General features: G+C 31.2%; 1 protein-coding gene and 1 pseudogene across 1 annotated transcript; one reads left to right on the top strand and one right to left on the bottom strand.

The window, feature by feature from the left end:
* The first annotated feature begins 10,505 nt into the window (after nt 1-10,505).
* Nucleotides 10,506-12,218, top strand: LOC121248090 (annotated as a pseudogene).
* Nucleotides 12,219-17,671: 5,453 nt separating this feature from the next.
* Nucleotides 17,672-19,300, bottom strand: LOC121250753 (CRIB domain-containing protein RIC6-like). Its single transcript, XM_041149959.1, has 3 exons — nt 19,022-19,300; nt 18,829-18,907; nt 17,672-18,461 (listed from the first exon to the last, which is right to left on the bottom strand). The coding sequence occupies exons 1-3, from the start codon at nt 19,184-19,186 to the stop codon at nt 17,983-17,985; spliced, it is 723 nt and encodes a 240-aa protein (XP_041005893.1). The 5' UTR covers nt 19,187-19,300; the 3' UTR covers nt 17,672-17,982.
* Nucleotides 19,301-20,062: the final 762 nt, after the last annotated feature.

Below are 20,062 nucleotides of genomic sequence, written 5' to 3'. Positions count from 1 at the left end.
TCAAAAGCTCTCTTTCAAAACAATCAAAATACGTCTTCTCTACTTAAAAGATAAAACAGACTAGACTAATGACATTTTCCTTGGTTCATCCTTTTTATCATTGTCTGCAAATTATAAGAAGTTGTTGATGATGAATGAATTACAAGAACTTTCAAAAGCTCTCTCTCAAAACAATCATATCTTATCTACCTAAAAGACAAAACGTACTAGGCTTGTTGACGAGAAAATTGTAGGAGATCAATCAAAGAATATCCACAAAAAACCGGATCTTTCATACATGATCATCATCGATTAGGCAATTAGCCTCCCGGTCGGCCACCCAAAGACTTTTATTTTTTTTCCAAGTAAATATATAAGCAATCCCAAAAGCTAGTATTATCTACTATATATAGCCAATGTTAGATGAACAATATTTTCATCTAACATTTTCTTTTTTAATTTTATCCCTATTTTTATATTTATTTTCTCTTTCTGTCCTTCATTTCCGTTATCTACTATTTGTTTTTTTTTTTTTTTTTGATAAATTGGAAGATAAAGCTTCAGATTTGTAAGATTTCAGGAAAAAAACTTGTTAAATGTCAAAAAATACAAATAAAGACAAAGGTGTTGATTTTTGTTTGTCTGTTGAGAGAAAAGCCAGTGAGGAACAATAATAACATAGAGGAGCCATTAGAGAATAAACCAAAATGGAGAAAAACTGACAGAAATGTCGAATATGAAGTGTGGGAGAGAGAACGTTTTCTGCTAAAATGGCGTCGAAGGTGGAAGGGCTTTGCTCAATGCACGCGTGGTGGTGAGCCGTTGGTAGAGAGCGACGGTGGAGTAGGTGAAGCCTTAGGCACAAAGCAAGAAAAAAAAAACGGAAGAAAAAAAAATAGAGCACGGCTATATATCAGCCGCACTCTCCGCACACCTTACATGTTTTTTTTTTCCTCAAAACGGTGTGCTACGCCTACAACGGCTGATGTAAATAATTTTTTGAAAAAATAAGAAGTGAGGTCGACGGTGCAATGAAGGAGAGGAGAAGAATAAAATGGATTCCTAGGATTTACCCCCCAAAACGACTTAGTTTTAGGGTGGGTCTAGAGGGGCCAGGCTTCAGAGGGTAAACGGGCTGGTCCTAATTTACACACATACTAACCCAAACAAATAAATCTCACTCAAAACATTAGACACAGACCACTACAGAACAAAGACCCGACCAAAAATAAAATATAAGGTAAAATAAAATAGAATAGAATCTACATCGACCATAATAATGATAAAAAATAATTCCACAACCATTAATAGTAGTAATAAACAAAAACACATAAAACTAGGATTGTTATCGGCTAGATTTAAAATAAAGATATTAGATTTAAAATGAATTTTTTTAAAGGAATGTTATTCATCATCTCCACACCACACACTAATATGTGATTTCTTTTTTTTTTCTTGATATTTAAATACACATATTTAAACATCAATATATATATGTTTAAATTGAATGGTAAAAATGAGAAATCACAGGTTACTATATAGTACAGGAGATGATGATTTTTTCTATAATTCATTATTTCTACTTTTTAAAGTAATTTCTTTGTTTAGAAAACAAAAAATTATATAAAATTAAATTGGACACACGTGTAGGGCACGTTGTCCTTTCCTAGTATATATACACACACTAGATTTCAAATAATAACATTAAAACGTACACATGATTGCATATAATATTTATAAGTTCATAATTATTGTTACAAGATTACCATGCATGCAATTCTCCTAATTTTAAACTTATTTAATTATCTTGTTGAAACACTGTTTTCTTAAAAAATATAAAAGATAGATGATGATGATAAATAAGATGATAAATAACATTATTCTTGTGCAAAATATCCACTTCCATCATGCAAGTGTCATGGTTGGAAGATCATGAAGTTATGTTCCATTGCTTTGGTTGTCCATCATCCATTTTTGCTTTGTCATGTGCTTGTTATGGTCTCAGGGCTACAAGTTTAGCTAAATTAGTATTCAACAGTTCTAACGTGTTTGGATCAACGGTTAAGTATTTAACAATTGGTACGCTGCTCGTGATCTCGGCTCCATATTTTACTACTAGAACTATCTTATATAAACCCTTTTTGTTAGGAGACTTACACTCCTATGATCAACATTTGGAAACAAATTAAAAAATATATTAGAATTAATTACACTTTACCCCTTCGAACTTTCACTCAATTTACAATGTACTTCTAAAACTAATAATTATATCAAAATGGACCCTCAAACTTTCAAAACTTCTCAATCCTCCTCTTCTGTCTACCATCAGCGTTAAATCTAATGAAAATTCACTGCACGTGTTGCTCATGTAAATAACATTCATTACAAAGATGTAATTGTTATCTAATTTATTATCATTGACTATATAAAATATAAAATAATATATGCTATCAATTAATAATAAATCATAAATCATAAATAATTTTGTTTATTAATTTATATATAATTAATGAATATCAATAATTTCATTGTGTACATAAATTTCTACATAGTTATGAACTCTCCAAGCATTATTTTTAATGTTTTGTCTCTCTCCTATCCATTAAAATCAACTTTTTAAAATTTGTATTGAGATGATTTTGATATATAAAATTTGTATTAAGTTGAGATAAAAAGTGTTTTTAGTACATATTAATATTTATTTATAAAATTGATAATTTTGATATATGAAATTGGTAATATTTAGATATATAAAATTTATATTTTTGAGTACATAGTTCTAATTATAAAATATATAAAAAATAATGATTTTAAGAAAAAATTAAAAAATAAATTTTTTTTATTTGATTAAAAATGTATAATTCAATGTGAGAGGTTTTTTTTTTTTTTATATTCAAAATAAATTTTTAAAAAATATAATTTTGAAAATGTATATAGAAAAACCAATGCTAATGCTGGGGGAATGAGATGTTTTAAAAGAGTAACACTACACCTACCGAAAATTTGTTCCGAATGTGTGTCCCGAAAAGCATATTTCACTTTTTTATTTTTATTTTCTTTTTTTAATGTATTTTTTTAATCATCATAAATATATTTTTTTAAAAAAAATTAACAATATCATTAAAAAACACTTCTTTAATCATAAAAGTAAGTTTAAAAAAAAAAAAAAAAGCGAGATTCGGGACATAGTTTTAGCGAGTTTAGTATTTCTGGTTTTAAAATTGCCGATGGGCTATCCCGACACAAGTCTTTCAAATTTATTAAAAAGCAAAGATGTGAAGATGTTCGGTCTTCTGCGGAAAGTCTATTATGCCCTTGTTGCTTTCCCAAATTATTTCTCTTGCTTTTTAGGAACTGTATCAGTCTCATCGGTTAGCGATTGTCTTGTAAAGCATCTTCATTGACTTGGTCAAAATTAAAAGATAATTAAAATTTAAATAATCTGTATCAAAAAAACCTTACATTGGATTGGACATCTCTAAAACAATTTGGATTTCAACTATAATGCTTCACCAACTATAACTAACTATAATTGCTTCATCAAATATTAAAATATTAATTTATCACTTCAAGCAAACAAATTAAATTAATTAAAATATAATTATTATTAACATTTAATAATACTTTTTTAATATTAATTTAATTAGAATATAATTATCATTAACATTTAATTGGTAGAACTACAAAATGTGATAAAAATAAATTTAATTAATTAATTATTAAATAATAATATTTTATTATTATATAAAAAGTAAATGAATAATCCAATGTGGGGATTGAATTTAAATGGAATAGGCAAATGTAAATTCATATGATATTAGTTAAAATTCGAATATACATTTAACCAATTTAATGAGAATGCTCTAATTACGTGGAAAAGAAGTCATGTCGTAAATACGGCTAATAATTATGTTCTTATAATATAAATATTAAATTAAAATTATGAGATATCATAACTATTTAAATAGTCCGTTTTAAGGGAAAAAACCATATAATCGTTATATTATAATGTATTTATCAAAAAAATAATTAATTTACTTTTAAACGAGTAATTCTTTTTATATAATTATATTTTAAGTCGAATATATATTTTAAATCGATTATTATTTTAGCTATGAACAATAATATATACAAGTTTTAAAGTATAAACATAGTACACCTATTTATAAAATAGTTCTTCTATATACAGTTGTTAAATACAATCGACATGCAGTTATCTATGTCATGTTAGACGCATATTATTATTTTTTTCTTTTTTCTAAACGCACATGTTCTCTCATCAGCTCTCTCTCATCAACACTCTCTATCTCTCACTTCTTGGGTCGTCTCTCTCATCAGCTCTCTCTCATTAACTCGATTTTTCCCTCTCACCAGCTGTCTCTCTCTCTTATCAACTCGGTCTCTCTCTCATAAGCTCTCTCTCACAGTCTGGTAGTATTTCGAATTCGGGAGATTTGAGATGAGTAGTTTTCACATCAGCCCCGTTTGCATGTCGTTTATATTAGGTGCTTGCAACAAGTGTTTTTCTTTATAAAAAGTGGACTGCATTGTAAAAAAATGTAAAAAAAAAAATTTCATGATATAATTCACTTTTTTATAAAATACGTGTGCGAGACTTATATACTTAGAATTTGTCATTAACATTACTTTTTAATTATTTTATAAATAAATGTATTATTTAAAATAAAATTGTGTAAAAAATTATAGATATAATTATATGATATTATTTTCCTAATTTTTTCCATCTAAAAAAATGAATAATGATAGGCTTACTATTTTTTACCACCCATTTATTACTCCCTTTATTTTTTTTTAATTTTTTTATACTTAGGCTCCATTTGGATACAAGAAGTGTTTCATCTCATATCATTATTATTACTTTCTCAAATTTTCACACAAAATATAATAAACAATTCAAAAATTTCAAATCTCAAAACAATAATAAGATTAAAAAATTATATTCTAACAATATTTTATTTAACATTCAACTTTCATATTAACTCATATAATCTCAATTCATTATCCAAACGATACTCGAATGATTTCGGAAGTTACTATTAATAAATTTGTATATTTTTTAATTTTTTCTTAATGATTAAGAATGTTAAAAAAATACTTAAAAGAATAAAAAAAATCAAATACACTATAGAGTATTAAATGGATGGTAGGGAGTAGTAAGCTTATATAATTATAAAAAAAAAACAATTCTATTTTTTTTCTAAACAAGTAAATTTCTTTAGAAAATGAAAAGATGATACAGGAGGAGGAGGTGACGGTATTTTATAACAAAATAAACAAACATCCCAATATAATAATCACAATGTAAAAGTGATGAAAAAAAAAGAAAATTAACACTCCTTTTAATAGAGAGGTGAATGCTCATATGGTTTTACTAGAAGTACAGCAACGCATTCCTAACAAGACCCGATCGGTAAAAGTAGGACACAAAATCTGCTGCAGAAACAGAAGGCAGAGACAGGCTGAGGCCTAAGGCACCAACAAGGGCAAACCGAAACCAAAACCAAACTCAAGTGTCCTCAAAATCTCAATGATCCAACCATTTCCTCTCATGCTCAGTGCCTGAGAAACCCCTCCCTCCCTCCCTTTTTCTCACCACTGTAGCCCAACATGTCCTTTCTCCGCTTCTCCATTAACTCTGATCTCTTCCTCTCTCACTAGATCTTATTATATTTATACACACACTAGATTTCAAATAATAACATTAAAACGTACACATGATTGCATATAATATTTGTATGTTCATTATTATTGTTATAAGATTACCATGCATGGAATTCTCCTAATTTTAAACTTATTTAATTATCTTGTTGAAACACTATTTGCTTAACAAATATGAAAGATAAATGATGATAATACTTGAGATGATGAGTAGCATTACTCTTGTGCAAAATCATCCACTTCCATCATGCAAGTGTCATATTTGGGAGATCATGAAGTCACGTTCCATTGCTTTGGTTGTCCATCATCCATTTTTTCTTTGTCGTGTGCTTGTTATGATATGAGGGCTACAAATTTAACTAAATTAGTATTCAACCGTTCTAGTGTATTTGGATCAACGATTAAGTTTTTAACAATTAGTACACTGCTCATGGTCTCGGCTCCATATCTACTAGAACTATCTTATATAAATCCTTTTTGTTAGGAGACTTACACTCCTATGATCAACATTTGGAAACAAATTAAAAAAAATTAGGATTAATTACACTTTGCCCCCTCAAACTTTCACTCAATTCACAATGTGCTTCTGAAACTAATAATTGCATCAAAATGGGCTCTCGAACTTTCAAAACTTTTCAATCCCCCTATTCCGTCTACCGTTAGCGTTAAGTCTAATGAAAATTCACTGCACATACTGCTCATATGCATAACATTCACTGTAAAGATGTAATTTTCATCTAATTTATTATCATTAATCATATAAAATATAAAATAATATATTCTATCAATTAATAAGAAATCGTAAATCATTAAATAATTTTTTTTATTAATGAATATCAAATAATTTCATTGTGTATATAGCTTATTTATATTTTCTTGCAACTTAGGTATAAAATAATTTTATGTATAGTTAATGATTAATAATTTATTATTAATTGATATCATATATTATTTTATATTTTATATAATCAATGATAATAAATTATATGAAAATTACATCTTTACAATGAATTTTCGTTAGATTTGACGTTGCTAGTAAACAGAAGGGGGGATTGAAAAATTTTGAAAGTTCAAGAGTCCACTTTGATGCAATTATTAGTTTCAGATGCAAATTATGAATTGAGTGAAAGTTTGAGGGGGGTAAAATGTAATTAATACAAAAAATTATATTCGACATAAGACTGCTCACAACAATTAATTGTCTTAGTAATGGATCTCAAAATGATCTTCTCTAAATATGGAAACAAGAATATGACACCAACTCTACCCATTTGAACTATTTCTATAATTGTTTGTTTTTTTAATTTCTTACCTATCATTATTGAATCGAGATAGTCGTCTCTCCTTATTTGCAATTCTTGATATAATTAACACATCATCATCAATTGCTTCAAGAGAGAAAAAAAAAAAACTACTAAAATAGAGAATACAATTGGAGAATATAAGATTTTAACAAGAATAATTTAAGGACAAACTCAAAATACATAAACACACCTTTTAAAAAAAAATTTTGACCCATATTTCAACTTGAGTGATGATATCGATAGTCGTAGAATGAGTAAATATTGTGTAATTATTTTTAAAAAAATTTAAATTTATTAATAAAGAATTAAATTTAAAAAAAAATTTAAATTTATTAATAAAGAATTAAATTTTAAAAAAAATTTAAATTTATTAATAAAGAATTAAATTTTACTTACACATTACAAATATAATTTATTTTAATTTATATATATCATTATTCTTCAACAATGATCCCTTAAAAAAACCTAAGCGACGGTTAAAAAGTGAGGTCGTGGTCCCGGCACTGCCAATGACACAGCAAGGATTCGGGCCATCCGATTGGCCCACAAATGACCCGCCTGTAAACAGAATTGGCATGCACTGTCATTTCAGGAAACAATATTCGGTAGATCACCACGTGTCACTACCAGTCCAGCAAAGTTAAGACACGTCGTCCATGACACTTGACAGTCTCGTCTGGGTCAGGTAGACGTCTTTTTCATAGGACAGCTACCCGGCGGCTGCGGCGCGTCGTTGTCGGCTCACGGCTGCCTTTGTCCGCAGGTAATTGTCGGCTGCCAACTTTTTCGTCTGTATAGGAAGCCGGTCCCAGCGTCTTGGGATTGAGTTAAAGTTCGAGCGGTTTCTGAGGAACATGCCGGAGTTTTGGCCATTTACATTTTTTTTTTAATAAAATTATACACCGTGCAATCTTATTTTTATCTTATTAAATAAGATATATCTTATTTATCACTATTAAATAATAAAAAATTATCTAATAATAATAATTATACCATATCGAGCACTAACAATAGCTTCTTTATCTTTATATTTACATAATATATTTTTAAATTTATCTACATTAACTTATGCATCTCTAAATTTTTACATAATTATAAACTCTCTAAATATTATTTTTAATATTTTTTTCTCTCTTCTATCCATTAAAATTAACTTTGTAAAATTTGTATTAAGATAATTTTAATATATGAAATTTGTATTAAGTTGTTGATACAAAGTGTTTTTAATACATATTAATATTTATTTATAAATTTGATAATTTTGATATATGAAATTTATATTTTTAAATACATGATTCTAATTATAAAATATATAAAAAATAATGATTTTAAGGAAAAAATAAAAAATAAAAAAAATATTATTATTTGATTAAAAAATGTATAATTTAATGTGAAAGTTTTTTTTATATTCAAAATCAATTTTTAAAAAATGTAATTTTAAAAATATATATGTAGAAAAACCAATGCTAACATCGGCAGAATGAGATGTTTTAAAAGAGTAACACTATAAGTCTATACCTACCGAAAATTTGTCTAGAATGTGTGTCTCGAAAAGCATATTTTATTTTTTTATTTTTCTTTATTTTTTATGTATTTTTTTAATCATCATAAATATTTTAAAAAAATAAAAAATTTATAATATTATTAAAAAAAATATTTTATTAATCATTAAAAAAAAAAAAAAGATGATTCGGACACAGTTTCGGTGAGATTAGTATTTCTGGCTTTAAAATTGCCAATGGGTTATCCAGACACAAGTCTTTCAAATTTATTAAAAAGCGAAAATGTGAAGATGTACGGTCTTCTGCGGAAAGTCTATTATGCCCTTATTGCTTTCCCAAATTATTCTTCCGTTGCTTTCCAGGAACTGTATCAGTCTTATCGGTTAGCGATCGTCTTGTAATTGCGTGGAAAATAAGTCATGTCGTAAATACGGCTAATAATTATGTTCTTATAATATAAATATTAAATTAAAATTATGATATATCATAACTATTTAAATAGTCCGTTTTAAGGGAAAAAAAAAACCATATAATCGTTATATTGTAATGTATTTATCAAAAAAATAATTAATTTACTTTTAAACGAGTAATTTTTTTATATAATTATATTTTAAGTCGAACATATATTTTAAATCGATTATTATTTTAGTTATGAACAATGATATATACAAGTTTTAAAGTATAAACATGGTACACTCATTTATAAAATAGTTCTTCTATATACAGTCGTTAGATACAATTGACGTGCAGTCATCCATATCATGTTAAACGCATATTATTATTTTATTTTTTTCTTTAATAGCACATGTTCTCTCTCATAAGCTTTTTCTCTGTCTCATCAGCTCGATCTCTTTCATTGGCTCTCTCTCACAGTCTAGTAGTATTTTGAATTAGAAGGGTTTGCGATGAGTGGTTTCCATATCAATCCCGCTTGCACGTCGTTTATATTGGGCACTTGCAACAAACGTTTTTCTTTATAAAAAGTACACTATATCGTGAAAAATTAATTTTTTCATGATATAATTCACTTTTTTATAAAATACATGTGCGGGAATTATATATTTAGAAATTTTCCTTAACATTACCTTTTAATTATTTTATAAATAAATATATTATTTAAAATAAATTTGTTTAAAAAATCATAGATATAATTATATGATATTATTTTCTTAATTTTTTCCATCTAAAAAAATGAATAATGATAGGTTTACTATTTTCTATCACCCATTTATTACTCCCTTTATTTTTTTTTTAATTTTTGATACTTAGGCTTCATTTGGATATAAGAAATGTTTCATCTCATATCATTATTACTACTTTCTCTAATTTTCATACAAATATAATAAACTATCCAAAATTTTTAAATCTCAAAACAATAATAATATTAAAAAATTATATTTTAATAATATTTTATTTAACATACAACTTTCATCTTAACTCATTATCTAAATGGAACCCGAATAATTAAGAAAGTCACTATTAGTAAAATTGTATATTTTTTAATTTTTTCTTAATGATTAAGAATGTTAAAAAAATAATAAAAAAATTTAAATATATTGTAGAGTATTAAATAGATGATAGGGAGTAGTAAACTTATAAAATTATAATAAAAAAAGAAAAATTAACAATTCTATTTTTTTTTTTAATCAAGTAAATTTTATTAGAAAAAGAAAAGATGAGGTGACGGGATTTTATAACAAAATAAACGAACATCCCAATATAATAATCACAATGTAAAAGTGATGAAAAGAAGAAAATTAACACTCCTATTAATAGAGAGAAATTAACACTCCTACTAATAGAGAGGTGAATGCTCATATGGTTTTACTAGAAGTACAGCAACGCAGTCCAAACAAGACCAGATCGGTAAAAGTAGGACACAAATCTGCTGCAGAAACAGAAAGCAGAGACAGGCTGAGGCTTCAGGCACCGACAAGAGCAAACCGAAACCAAAACCAAACTTTTAAGTGTCCTCAAAATCTCAATGATCCAACCATTTCCTCTCATGCTCGGTGCCTGAGAAACCCCACCCTCCTCCCTCCATTGTAGCCCAACATGTCCTTTCTCCACCTCTCCATTAACTCTGATCTCTTCCTCTCTCACTAGATCTTATTATATTTATACTCCAACAAAACCTTCAAAGCTTCTCACAAGCTTTTACCCTTCTCCACAACAATGGCTCTGTTCCATCCGGTTTCTGGTTTTTCCCTCGTCTTCCTTTCGACACTATTATCCCTTGTCATTGTTTCGCATCAGCAGCAACCTCTGCTGAACCCGGCCGAGCAAGACGCTGTCTATCGGGTCCTCCACTCCATTAACCCCACCATCGCCTGGCGCTCCCTCTTCTCCGACGACTTGTGCTCCTCCGCCCGCACGGCGTCGTCTGCGACTACTTCTCTGACGATGAAGATGCGGCCAACGAAACGTTCCATGTCACCGAGCTCAGCTTCGGGTACGTCTCGGACTACGCTCCCAACCCCCTTGCTCCCCAGAGTTCTCCGCCCTCGACCCACTACTCTTCACCTCCTTCAAGTTTCTCCGCAAGCTCTTCTTCTACAAATGCTTCAACAATGCAACGCAGAGTGTTTCGTTCCCTCATGTCGCTTCGCCGAGTTTCTTGTCCACTCTCGAAGAGCTCGTGTTCGTCGATAACCCATCTTTAGTCGGGCCACTCAGTGGCATAATCCGGAACTATACAAGCTTAAGAAGGGTCGTTATGACAGGAAACGGAGTCTACGGGGATATCCCAAACGTGGTTGGTGATTTGGTTAAACTCGAAGAGATTACGCTCTCGAGAAATCAACTCAGCGGTGGGGTCCCTTCAAATCTGGCCAAGCTGAAGAATCTGAAGGTTCTTGACCTGAGTCATAATCATTTTGATGGAGACGTCCCTGACACTCTGGGTAATCTAACGGAGCTCTTGAAGCTGGATTTGAGCTACAATCGACTCTTTGGCAAAATCCCAGAGGATTTAAGGAGACTACAGAGCCTGGAGTTCTTGGACCTGAGCTACAACCATTTTGGCAATTTTGGGGTTCCATTAATCTTAGGGGAAATGCCCAGATTGAAGGAAGTGTACTTGAGTGGGAATTTATTGGGAGGACAGATTCCGGAAATTTGGGAAGAGCTCGGGGGTGTTTTGGGGGTCGGGCTCTCAAACGCTGGCCTGGTTGGGAACATCCCGGCTTCCATGGGTGTGCATTTGAGAAACTTATGTTACTTGGGTCTTGATAACAACAATCTTGAAGGGACTGTGCCTGTGGAGTTTGGCCTTTTGGAGTCTGTGAGTGAAATCAATCTGGAGAACAACAATTTGAGTGGAAGAGTCCCATTCTCTGCCAAGTTCCCAGCCAAATTTGGTGGGAAGCTGAAACTAAAGCTGGCAGGGAACCCAGAACTCTGTGTGGACGAGGGATTGGGCTCTAATGGTAGGGCCACTTGGGGGCAATTGAAGGTCTGCAGCAGCAAACCAGTCATTCCCAATGCCGTCCTTTTCACTGGGGGTTCTAATTCACAGCTTCTTGTTCCTCATGATATGCTGCAATTGTTTCTTGGATTTTTGTTTGTTTATCTTTTGCTTGATTAATACTTAGGATAGAGTTTTAAAGACAGAGATTAGGGGCTTAACAAAATGAACAGGTTAACACTGATTTGGGAAAAAGAATATTTGGGTGTGTTTGTGGGGGGGAGAATGATAAATTATGTAATTATGGTATTTTGTGAAGAGATAATTGCATATAGTATGGTTTTATCTCATGAATTTGCAAATTTAGTGCATTAATATGTTGTTTTTTTTTTTTTTTTTTTTTTTTTTTAAAATTTTTGGGACCCAATTGTGTTCTTCTATTTGCACATGAGAGATGATAGCCTTACAATATCCAACTACAATTTATTTACAACTTATTATAAAATAATATTTTTTAAATTTCAAACACATCAAATTAAAATTAAAATTAAAATTAAAATAAATATTTTAAAAAATATATTATTTTATTAGAAGTTTGTAGACAAATTGTAAAGGAGTAGTTATTTTATCATTTTTCTTTGTGTATTTGTTGTTGGGTAGTGATTGAGTTAATATCTTCTTACTATCCAATGTATTTGAGTTTTATTTTAAGTATTTTTTTAACATTTTTAATTATTAAAAAAAATTTAAAAAATATATAATTTTATTAATAATTATTATTTAACCATTAAATAAAATTAAAAATTAAAAAAAATAAAATATAAAAAAATAATAAATAAACAGTAGAAAGATATAAATCCTATCTTTATCCTTTGTTGTTTGTAGAGAGAAATTTTTGCTTCTTTTACTTTTAGGTCGGAGCTAGGAAAGGATAGTGTTTGGCTGTATCAACCTCAAACATGCTTTTGTCCGATATGTGATTTTAGGCAACATCGAGCACAAAAATAAATGAATAAATAAAAAGATCGGTGGATGGAGACAAATGCAAATCTCTCTTTTACCGGCTGGCCATATATACAGTAGTGCAGTTAAACTCATTAAAGTGCATTGGAACTTACAATATTGTTTGGGCCTGCAATCGATTCCTATGGGCATCTATTGACTTGATTGGACAACTTCTGTAATGACGAGGTCAGTGGATTGGAAGCTAGCTTGAGCTAGCTAGCTAGCATGCCACTCTCATAGTCTTCTCGAGAAAAATATTATGATTGTGTTTAAACGTAAAACTGAATTAAATTGAGATGATACAATATTATTTAAATATTATTTTTTAATATTATTATTATTTTAAAATTAAAAAAATTAAATTATTTATTATATTTTATGTTGAGATTTAAAAAAATTATAATAATAAATTAAGATGAATTTACTTATCAAACGAAACCATATGATATATTTGTACATAGAGTAGGTGTGTGCTTATATATAAAAAAAACTCATGAGTAATTGAAACGGTACTGTTTCAACTTTAGTTAAGTTTTCTCTATCCCTCGCATCGTGTCTTCTTCAACTCTCCTCTCTCACATACTCACTCTCTCTTTCTCTCACTCTCAGACTCACTCTCTCATGCTTTCTCAATCTTTCGGTCTCTCTCTCTTGATCTCTTCTCTCTCTCGCACGATCGTCGACTGCACGAGCACCACAAGTCCACCATCGTTTGAGTTTTGCAACTTTACATTCGTTGCGCCAAACTCCAAAGGTAAGACTCCCAGTCCTGGATCTAGATTTTATTTTTTGAATTTTGGATTGAAGATTGGGGAAATGATGAGTTGAATCGGAGATAGAGGATGACAATGATTGTGAATTTGTGTGCTGTGGATTCTGATTAGTTCATGTGTTTGAAATTGATGTCGCCTCTATTTGTTCCTTTTTTTTTTTTTTTTTTTAGCGGGTAGTTTTTGGGTGTTCGGATTAGGAACCTTAAATCAATTTAGGGTTCCAATCCGAAACCCTAAATTGAGTTAGAGGTTTCAATTGAAACCTCTGAAATTTCAATTTAGGGGTTTCGATTGAAACCCTTAAATCAATTTATTTAGGAGTTTCAGATTGAACCCCTAAATCAATTTAGAGGTTCAATCCGAAACCTTAAATCAATTGAAATCCATGAAATTTCAATTTATGGGTTTCGATTGAAACCCCTAAATCAATTTATTTAGGGGTTTAATCCTTTAGGGTTCAATCCAAAAACCTAAATTGATTTAGAGGTTTCGATTGAAATCCATGAAATTTCAATTTAGGGATTGAAACCCCTAAGGCTTCGTTTGTTTTCAGAAAACATCTCATCTCATTTCATCTAATCATTACAACTTTTTTAATTTCCAATACAAAATAAAATAAATAATTCAACTTTTTCAAATCCTAAAATAAAAATAATATTAAAAAATATATTCTAACAATACTTTATTCAACTTTATAACTTTAATTTCAACTCATCTTATCTGTGAAAACAAACGAGCCTTAAATCAATTTATTTAGGGGTTTTGGATTGAAACCCCTAAATCGAAACTCCTAAATTGTGTTGGCTTTGCTCTTTTGTTTTTTCATGTGTGGTGTATTATTATGATTTTTTTATGTCGTGTGTCGATTGATTTTATAATTTTTTATTGTGTTGTGGAATCAGGAATGTCTTCTCAATTATATTTCACTGATAGCTCTCCTACCCCTACCAGTACTCTTGCCCTAGAACCTAACCCTACTCCAACTCCTGGGAGTGGGAGTACACCTTGCCCAGCCCCCAAGCCCACATAAAGCAAGGACTTGTTTCCGTAGTTTGGTTTAATTTTACCAAACTAGAGGGTGGTGACCCCAATAACCTCCAAACTAAATGTAATTATTGTGGAAAAATATATGGATGTCACTATAGGAAACATGATACATCTCAGTTAAAGGTTCATTTAGAGGAGCAATGCAAAAAGAGTCCAATATCCTTATTTGAGAAGAGTCAATCTAGACTAGATATTGGACTAAAAAAAATGGTGGATGAGAGTAGTGGGGGTCCAACGTTGAAGGAGCATATGAAGTATAATGCTGATGAGTGTAGAAGGAAGTTAACTCGTATGATTATCATAGACGAGCTATATTTTTAGTTTGTGAATGAGAGAATGTTTCAAGAATTTGTCCAAGAATTGGAACCTAGATTTATGTTTCCTTCTCGCCACACCGTGGCAAAGGATATTAAAAAGATGTACTTGAAAGATAAAGATGTTTTGAGGGGCCAATTGACTGGTTTGGTAGTTTGCCTCACTACCGATACTTGAACTTCTGTCCAAAATTTCAATTATATGTCTTTGACTGTTCATTTTATTGATTCTGATTGGATTCTTCATAAAAAGATTATTAAGTTTTGTCAAATAACTGATCACAAGGGTGAGACGATTGGGAAGGCCTTGGAGACCTCAACAAAGGAGTGGAGGTTAGCACAGGTTTTGACAGTTTCGATTGATAATGTCTCGTCTAATAATGTCGCCTTGGGATATCTGAAGACTTATATTAGAGAGACAAATAAGACATTCTTGGGTGGTGAATATTTGCATGTTAGATGTTCTGCACATATCTTGAATCTAATTGTGACTGAGGGGTTGAAAGATGTTGATGACTCGGTTGCACGAGTTAGACTGGCTATGAAGTTTGTGAGGTCTTCTCCTTCTAGATTGGAGAAATTCAAGATTGTTGCGAAGACTGTGGGCATAATATCAAAGAAGAGTCTTTATACTGATGTTCCTACCAGATGGAACTCAACCTTTTTGATATTGGAGGCGGTTCAAGAATATAAAGTAGTCTTTCAATTATTAGGTGATGAAGACATTCAATATGTCAAATACTTTGATGAGCACGGGGGATTAGGAAAGCCTAATGATGATGATTGAGAGGCAATTTCTACTTTTGTTGATTTTCTCAGACTTTTTTACGATGTCACATTGAGGTTATCTGATTTTTTGTACCCTACATCTCATGAATTTTGTCAACAAATATGTAAAGTGAAAGAAGAATTAGACGACATGTGTAGGGGTTCCAATCTAACGATGTGGGGGATGACATTGACCGTGAGGGTCAAATATGACAAGTATTAGAGAGATTTGACTAGACTAAATATTTTGTTATATGTGGCTATTATTCTTAATCCCCATCTGAAAATTTCAGGCGTGTTATATAGTTTGAGACTTGCGCACGATCAGGTATAAACTGATCTTATTGGTGAGATGGACCGAGATACCTTGGCTAAATTATATGATGAGCTTAATGCAATTAAGGGTGGTACTGTATTTACTACACCTACACCTATCCCAACACTTCCTCTAGACACCGAGGTAACAAAGAAGGGTAGATTGGCGTGGACTAAGACCCTCACACATAATCCCACACTAGTCCGTCAATTTACGGAGGTGGTTTGAGTTAGACAACTATTTGTCAGGGGATCTTATTCAAGATGATGATGGTTTCGACATATTAGGATGGTGGAATGCAACATCAAAGAAAATCCCATCCTTTTTTAGATTGCCCGTTGCATGTTGGCCATCCCTATTAGCACCGTTGTCTCGAAGTCAGCCTTTAGTACCAGAGGGCATATATTGAATTCTTTCCGTAGTTCATTGTTTCCTACAATTGTGGAGGCATTGATATGCACATAGAGTTAGATGATGAGAAATGATACTTATGTTTCGGATGTTTTAGATTTTAAAGAGACCGACGAAGAGGGTGGTGATTAGTCTGGATCTGAACCATCTAGTAATTGTTGTTTTTACTTTTTATTTTATTATTTTGATTTATTTATTTTCATTTCGATTTCATCAGTATTAATTTTAATATTCATTATTGCAGCAACATATGAGACAACTCAGACGATGTCTACCTCCACTGCAATATGAATATGTGCTCAAGCCTGAAAAAACTACCCATCCAGGTTGCCCCAAATGTCACAGCCAAAAGATTGCAATATTTGATTTGTAATTTTGTAATGTTGATACAATGTCCTTTTGACACTTTTTTGTTTGTAATTTTGTAATTGTTTAGACTTTCCATTTTATTTTTGTAATAATTTAGTTATTATTATTATTTATTAGTTTATTAGGTAGTAGACTTGTAGTTTGTAGTAGTACTTCATTAGAGTCTAAATTAGTAAATTTGTATTACATATATTATTTTTATTCATGTAACTTTCTTTTAATCAAATTTTTTTTATCTTCTTTTATTTTTATTTTTATTTTTTTTATTCAACAGTTTCTGGGCCAAAAATGGGCTGGGGGGGGGGGAGGGGAAAGACGGCTTGACCCCCCCACCTCGTTATCCGGGATAGGGTACCCCGCCCCCGCATTCCGGGGGCGGGGCGAAAAAGTAAAACCCTGCCCATGCGGGGGCGGGGTGGGGGCTACCCTGCCCGTAAGGGGTGGGTAGCACCTCTAACATAAAGTGGAGTTAATAGTTATTATTATAGTTCTTTGTCACTCAGTCCATTTATACATCTTTGATATTTTTATTGAATCTTTCACAACTTTAGTAAACATTCTTTGGTGGTAATTTATTATGCATCAGTCATTATTCACTTTTACATCTTACACCTAAAACTTTTTCATAGGGTCTAGGGTGTTTTTTTACTTTTGGTGAACATTCTTTGGTGAGACAACTTTTTTCATCTTTGTTTCTACACCAAATGTGGACAAAAGATGCACTCAAATTGGTATGCAATTCTTGCTACTCAATTCCCTTTCCTTTTTTGGTTGGAACTTGGGAAGCAACTCAAATGGGGAACTCTAGATTTGATGACAATTGCAAGGTTGATACATTTCGTGTGAGATCCAAACGAAATTGTTTCGATTCAGATCTCATCAAGCAAGAAAAAAAAATGCAAAAACCAAGAAATAACACATTCAACAAAGGATGAATTAAAAGAAAAAAAATTAGCTCCAATAATTTTTGTGTATCATGGCTCCATGAAGAAGAAAAAGAGTGGAAAAATAGAGAAATGATCTCAACTAAGAGTCTATTCTAGCTACCAATTAATGTGTAAAGTGCAACAATATAGATTGAAGGTTTGTGGATAAAGTTCATTTTTTTTTTATGTGGATATAGATTCAGATCCAGGACCTGGATCTGAGAATGGAGATTGATATGTCTCAGCATGAGAAAATGAAGATTCATGATATATTTCAGGAGAATCTTGAGATTTTAATGATCTTGATGATTTTTTTGACCCATTACTAAGAGAATGCTCCTTTGATTTCTTTCGTCCAGCCTTTTTAGGGATATCTGGAACTGGAAGGTGGCCGTGATCATGTGCTGGTGACACGCTCCCAGCTTGGTTGGAATCTGAGGGTAACCTGCAGGTGACTCGGGTAACTTTGGTGCCATCAGGTGAGTCCTTGATAGAACTTTTAGATGACTTTCTCGATTGTTTTGGCTTTTCTAATTTCCCCCTATTAGGAGAGTCGGTGACACTTTCGATTGTTGATGATGACGATGATTGACGTCGCGATGACCTCGGCGGTTCCGACGACTCTTTGGCAGGAGAATTTGGAGCCCCTGCACTTCTCCTACCTGAATCTTGGTTAGTTTGGATCAACACAATAATCATGTAGATAGATATAACGTCTAATATCATCATATATATATATATATATATATATATTAAAAAAAGAAGAAGGTCTAACGTCAAATATCACCTTGCATGCATGAATCTACGTAGGTGCAATTTGCTTATGAAACTAACAAGCATGGGAGGTGGAATTAACAGTTGACATTAATGTTAATTATGGTGTATTTTGATCCTATCTAGTAATCAAAATAACCTTTGAAAACAAAGCGAAAATGGTAGAAAATATGAATCATTTCTAGCAATCTTCATAGATGAAGTATGTGTGTGTGCGCGTATATATATATATAAATTGGGGAATCGATTTGATACCATTATTGTCTCTCGTGTGATCTTCGGGGAGAATTAACGATTCTGAAGAAAATCCAGAAGGCGATTTAAATTCATTCATCTGCATTAATTCATTATGAGAACATGGCCGACATGATCATGAGAATCGTGATCAAAGATTCTTACAGGAAAGCAAAAGGGAAGGAGAAACAGATCAGGAAGAAACTTTACGTACCCGGGTGGGAGAATTTACAGAAGGACCATCCCATCCTATATGGGCGACATGCTTCACATCTGTGGGTAAGCCAATCTGAATTTCAGGTTCTTTTTCATTATCTGCAAAAATTTGAGAAATGTATCGTAGGCCTTTCAGGAGGCCTTTCACCTTGTTGTTGGACATTCTTGCCAGAAATTATAGTTTGACGACTGATCTATAAAATACAAATTGAGCCATATTGTTCTTAGCTAGCTAGGCAATGTATCGCTCATTTCGTGACTTTGATGGCTATGCAGCTGTTAGTTGCTTTTACCCATGAATCAAAACCATAAGCTGGTCGAAAATTTAGGTGTGAATGATGTGGAAAAGAACCGATGATAAATCCTAAATTTAGGTGGTTTTAATGGGTCTTCTTTCAGATATTCACATATATATATATATATATATATATATATATATAGATATATATACCGTTTGTTAAGAATAATTCTATTCACTATTCTTTCAGTCTCGTTTGTTTTCACAACTATTATTATCTCATCATTACAACTTTATCAAATTTTCATACAAAATAAAATAAACAATTCAACTTTTTCAAATTTCAAAATAAAAATAATATTAAAAAAATATATTCTAACAATATTTTATTCAACTTTTAATTTTTATCTCAACTCATCTTATCTGCGAAAACAAATGAGACTTAATCATCGATCATTCCTTGTGTGCTATCAAATTATTAGATGATAAATAGACTCTCTCAATCATTTATTATCACATTGAAGGATAATGAAAGGATGATGATAAATGAAATGATGACAAGCCACTTTTCATTTGCTAATTGGTTGTTGATGGTTGCTGGTTTCTCAGATACATAGAAACTATGCATGAAATTAAGGGAAAATACTCAGAAGAATGGTCTGGTCCTATCTTGTAAGAAATGATATTAGGGAATCTTGCATGCATATTGTTGAATGAGGGTCAAATAATATTGCTGATGATCAAGTATTTTTCACTATTATAAAAGTTTTTTTTTTTTTAATAAATTACTATGTATCCCAC

The sequence above is a fragment of the Juglans microcarpa x Juglans regia genome, chromosome 2D (genome assembly GCF_004785595.1).
Source record: "Juglans microcarpa x Juglans regia isolate MS1-56 chromosome 2D, Jm3101_v1.0, whole genome shotgun sequence".
Taxonomy (NCBI): domain Eukaryota; kingdom Viridiplantae; phylum Streptophyta; class Magnoliopsida; order Fagales; family Juglandaceae; genus Juglans; species Juglans microcarpa x Juglans regia.
The sequence above is the reverse complement of the archived record's forward strand: the minus strand, read 5'-3'. Positions and strand labels throughout refer to the sequence as shown.

Coding starts and splice junctions, on each gene's coding strand:
- LOC121250753 (XM_041149959.1), bottom strand. CDS start 19,186: ATGTCCAACAACAAGGTGAAAGGCCTCCTGAAAGGCCTACGATACATT. Junction 18,908..19,021: donor CTGTAAATTCTCCCACCCGG/GTACGTAAAGTT, acceptor GAATTAATGCAG/ATGAATGAATTTAAATCGCC. Junction 18,462..18,828: donor TCACACGAGAGACAATAATG/GTATCAAATCGA, acceptor ACCAAGATTCAG/GTAGGAGAAGTGCAGGGGCT.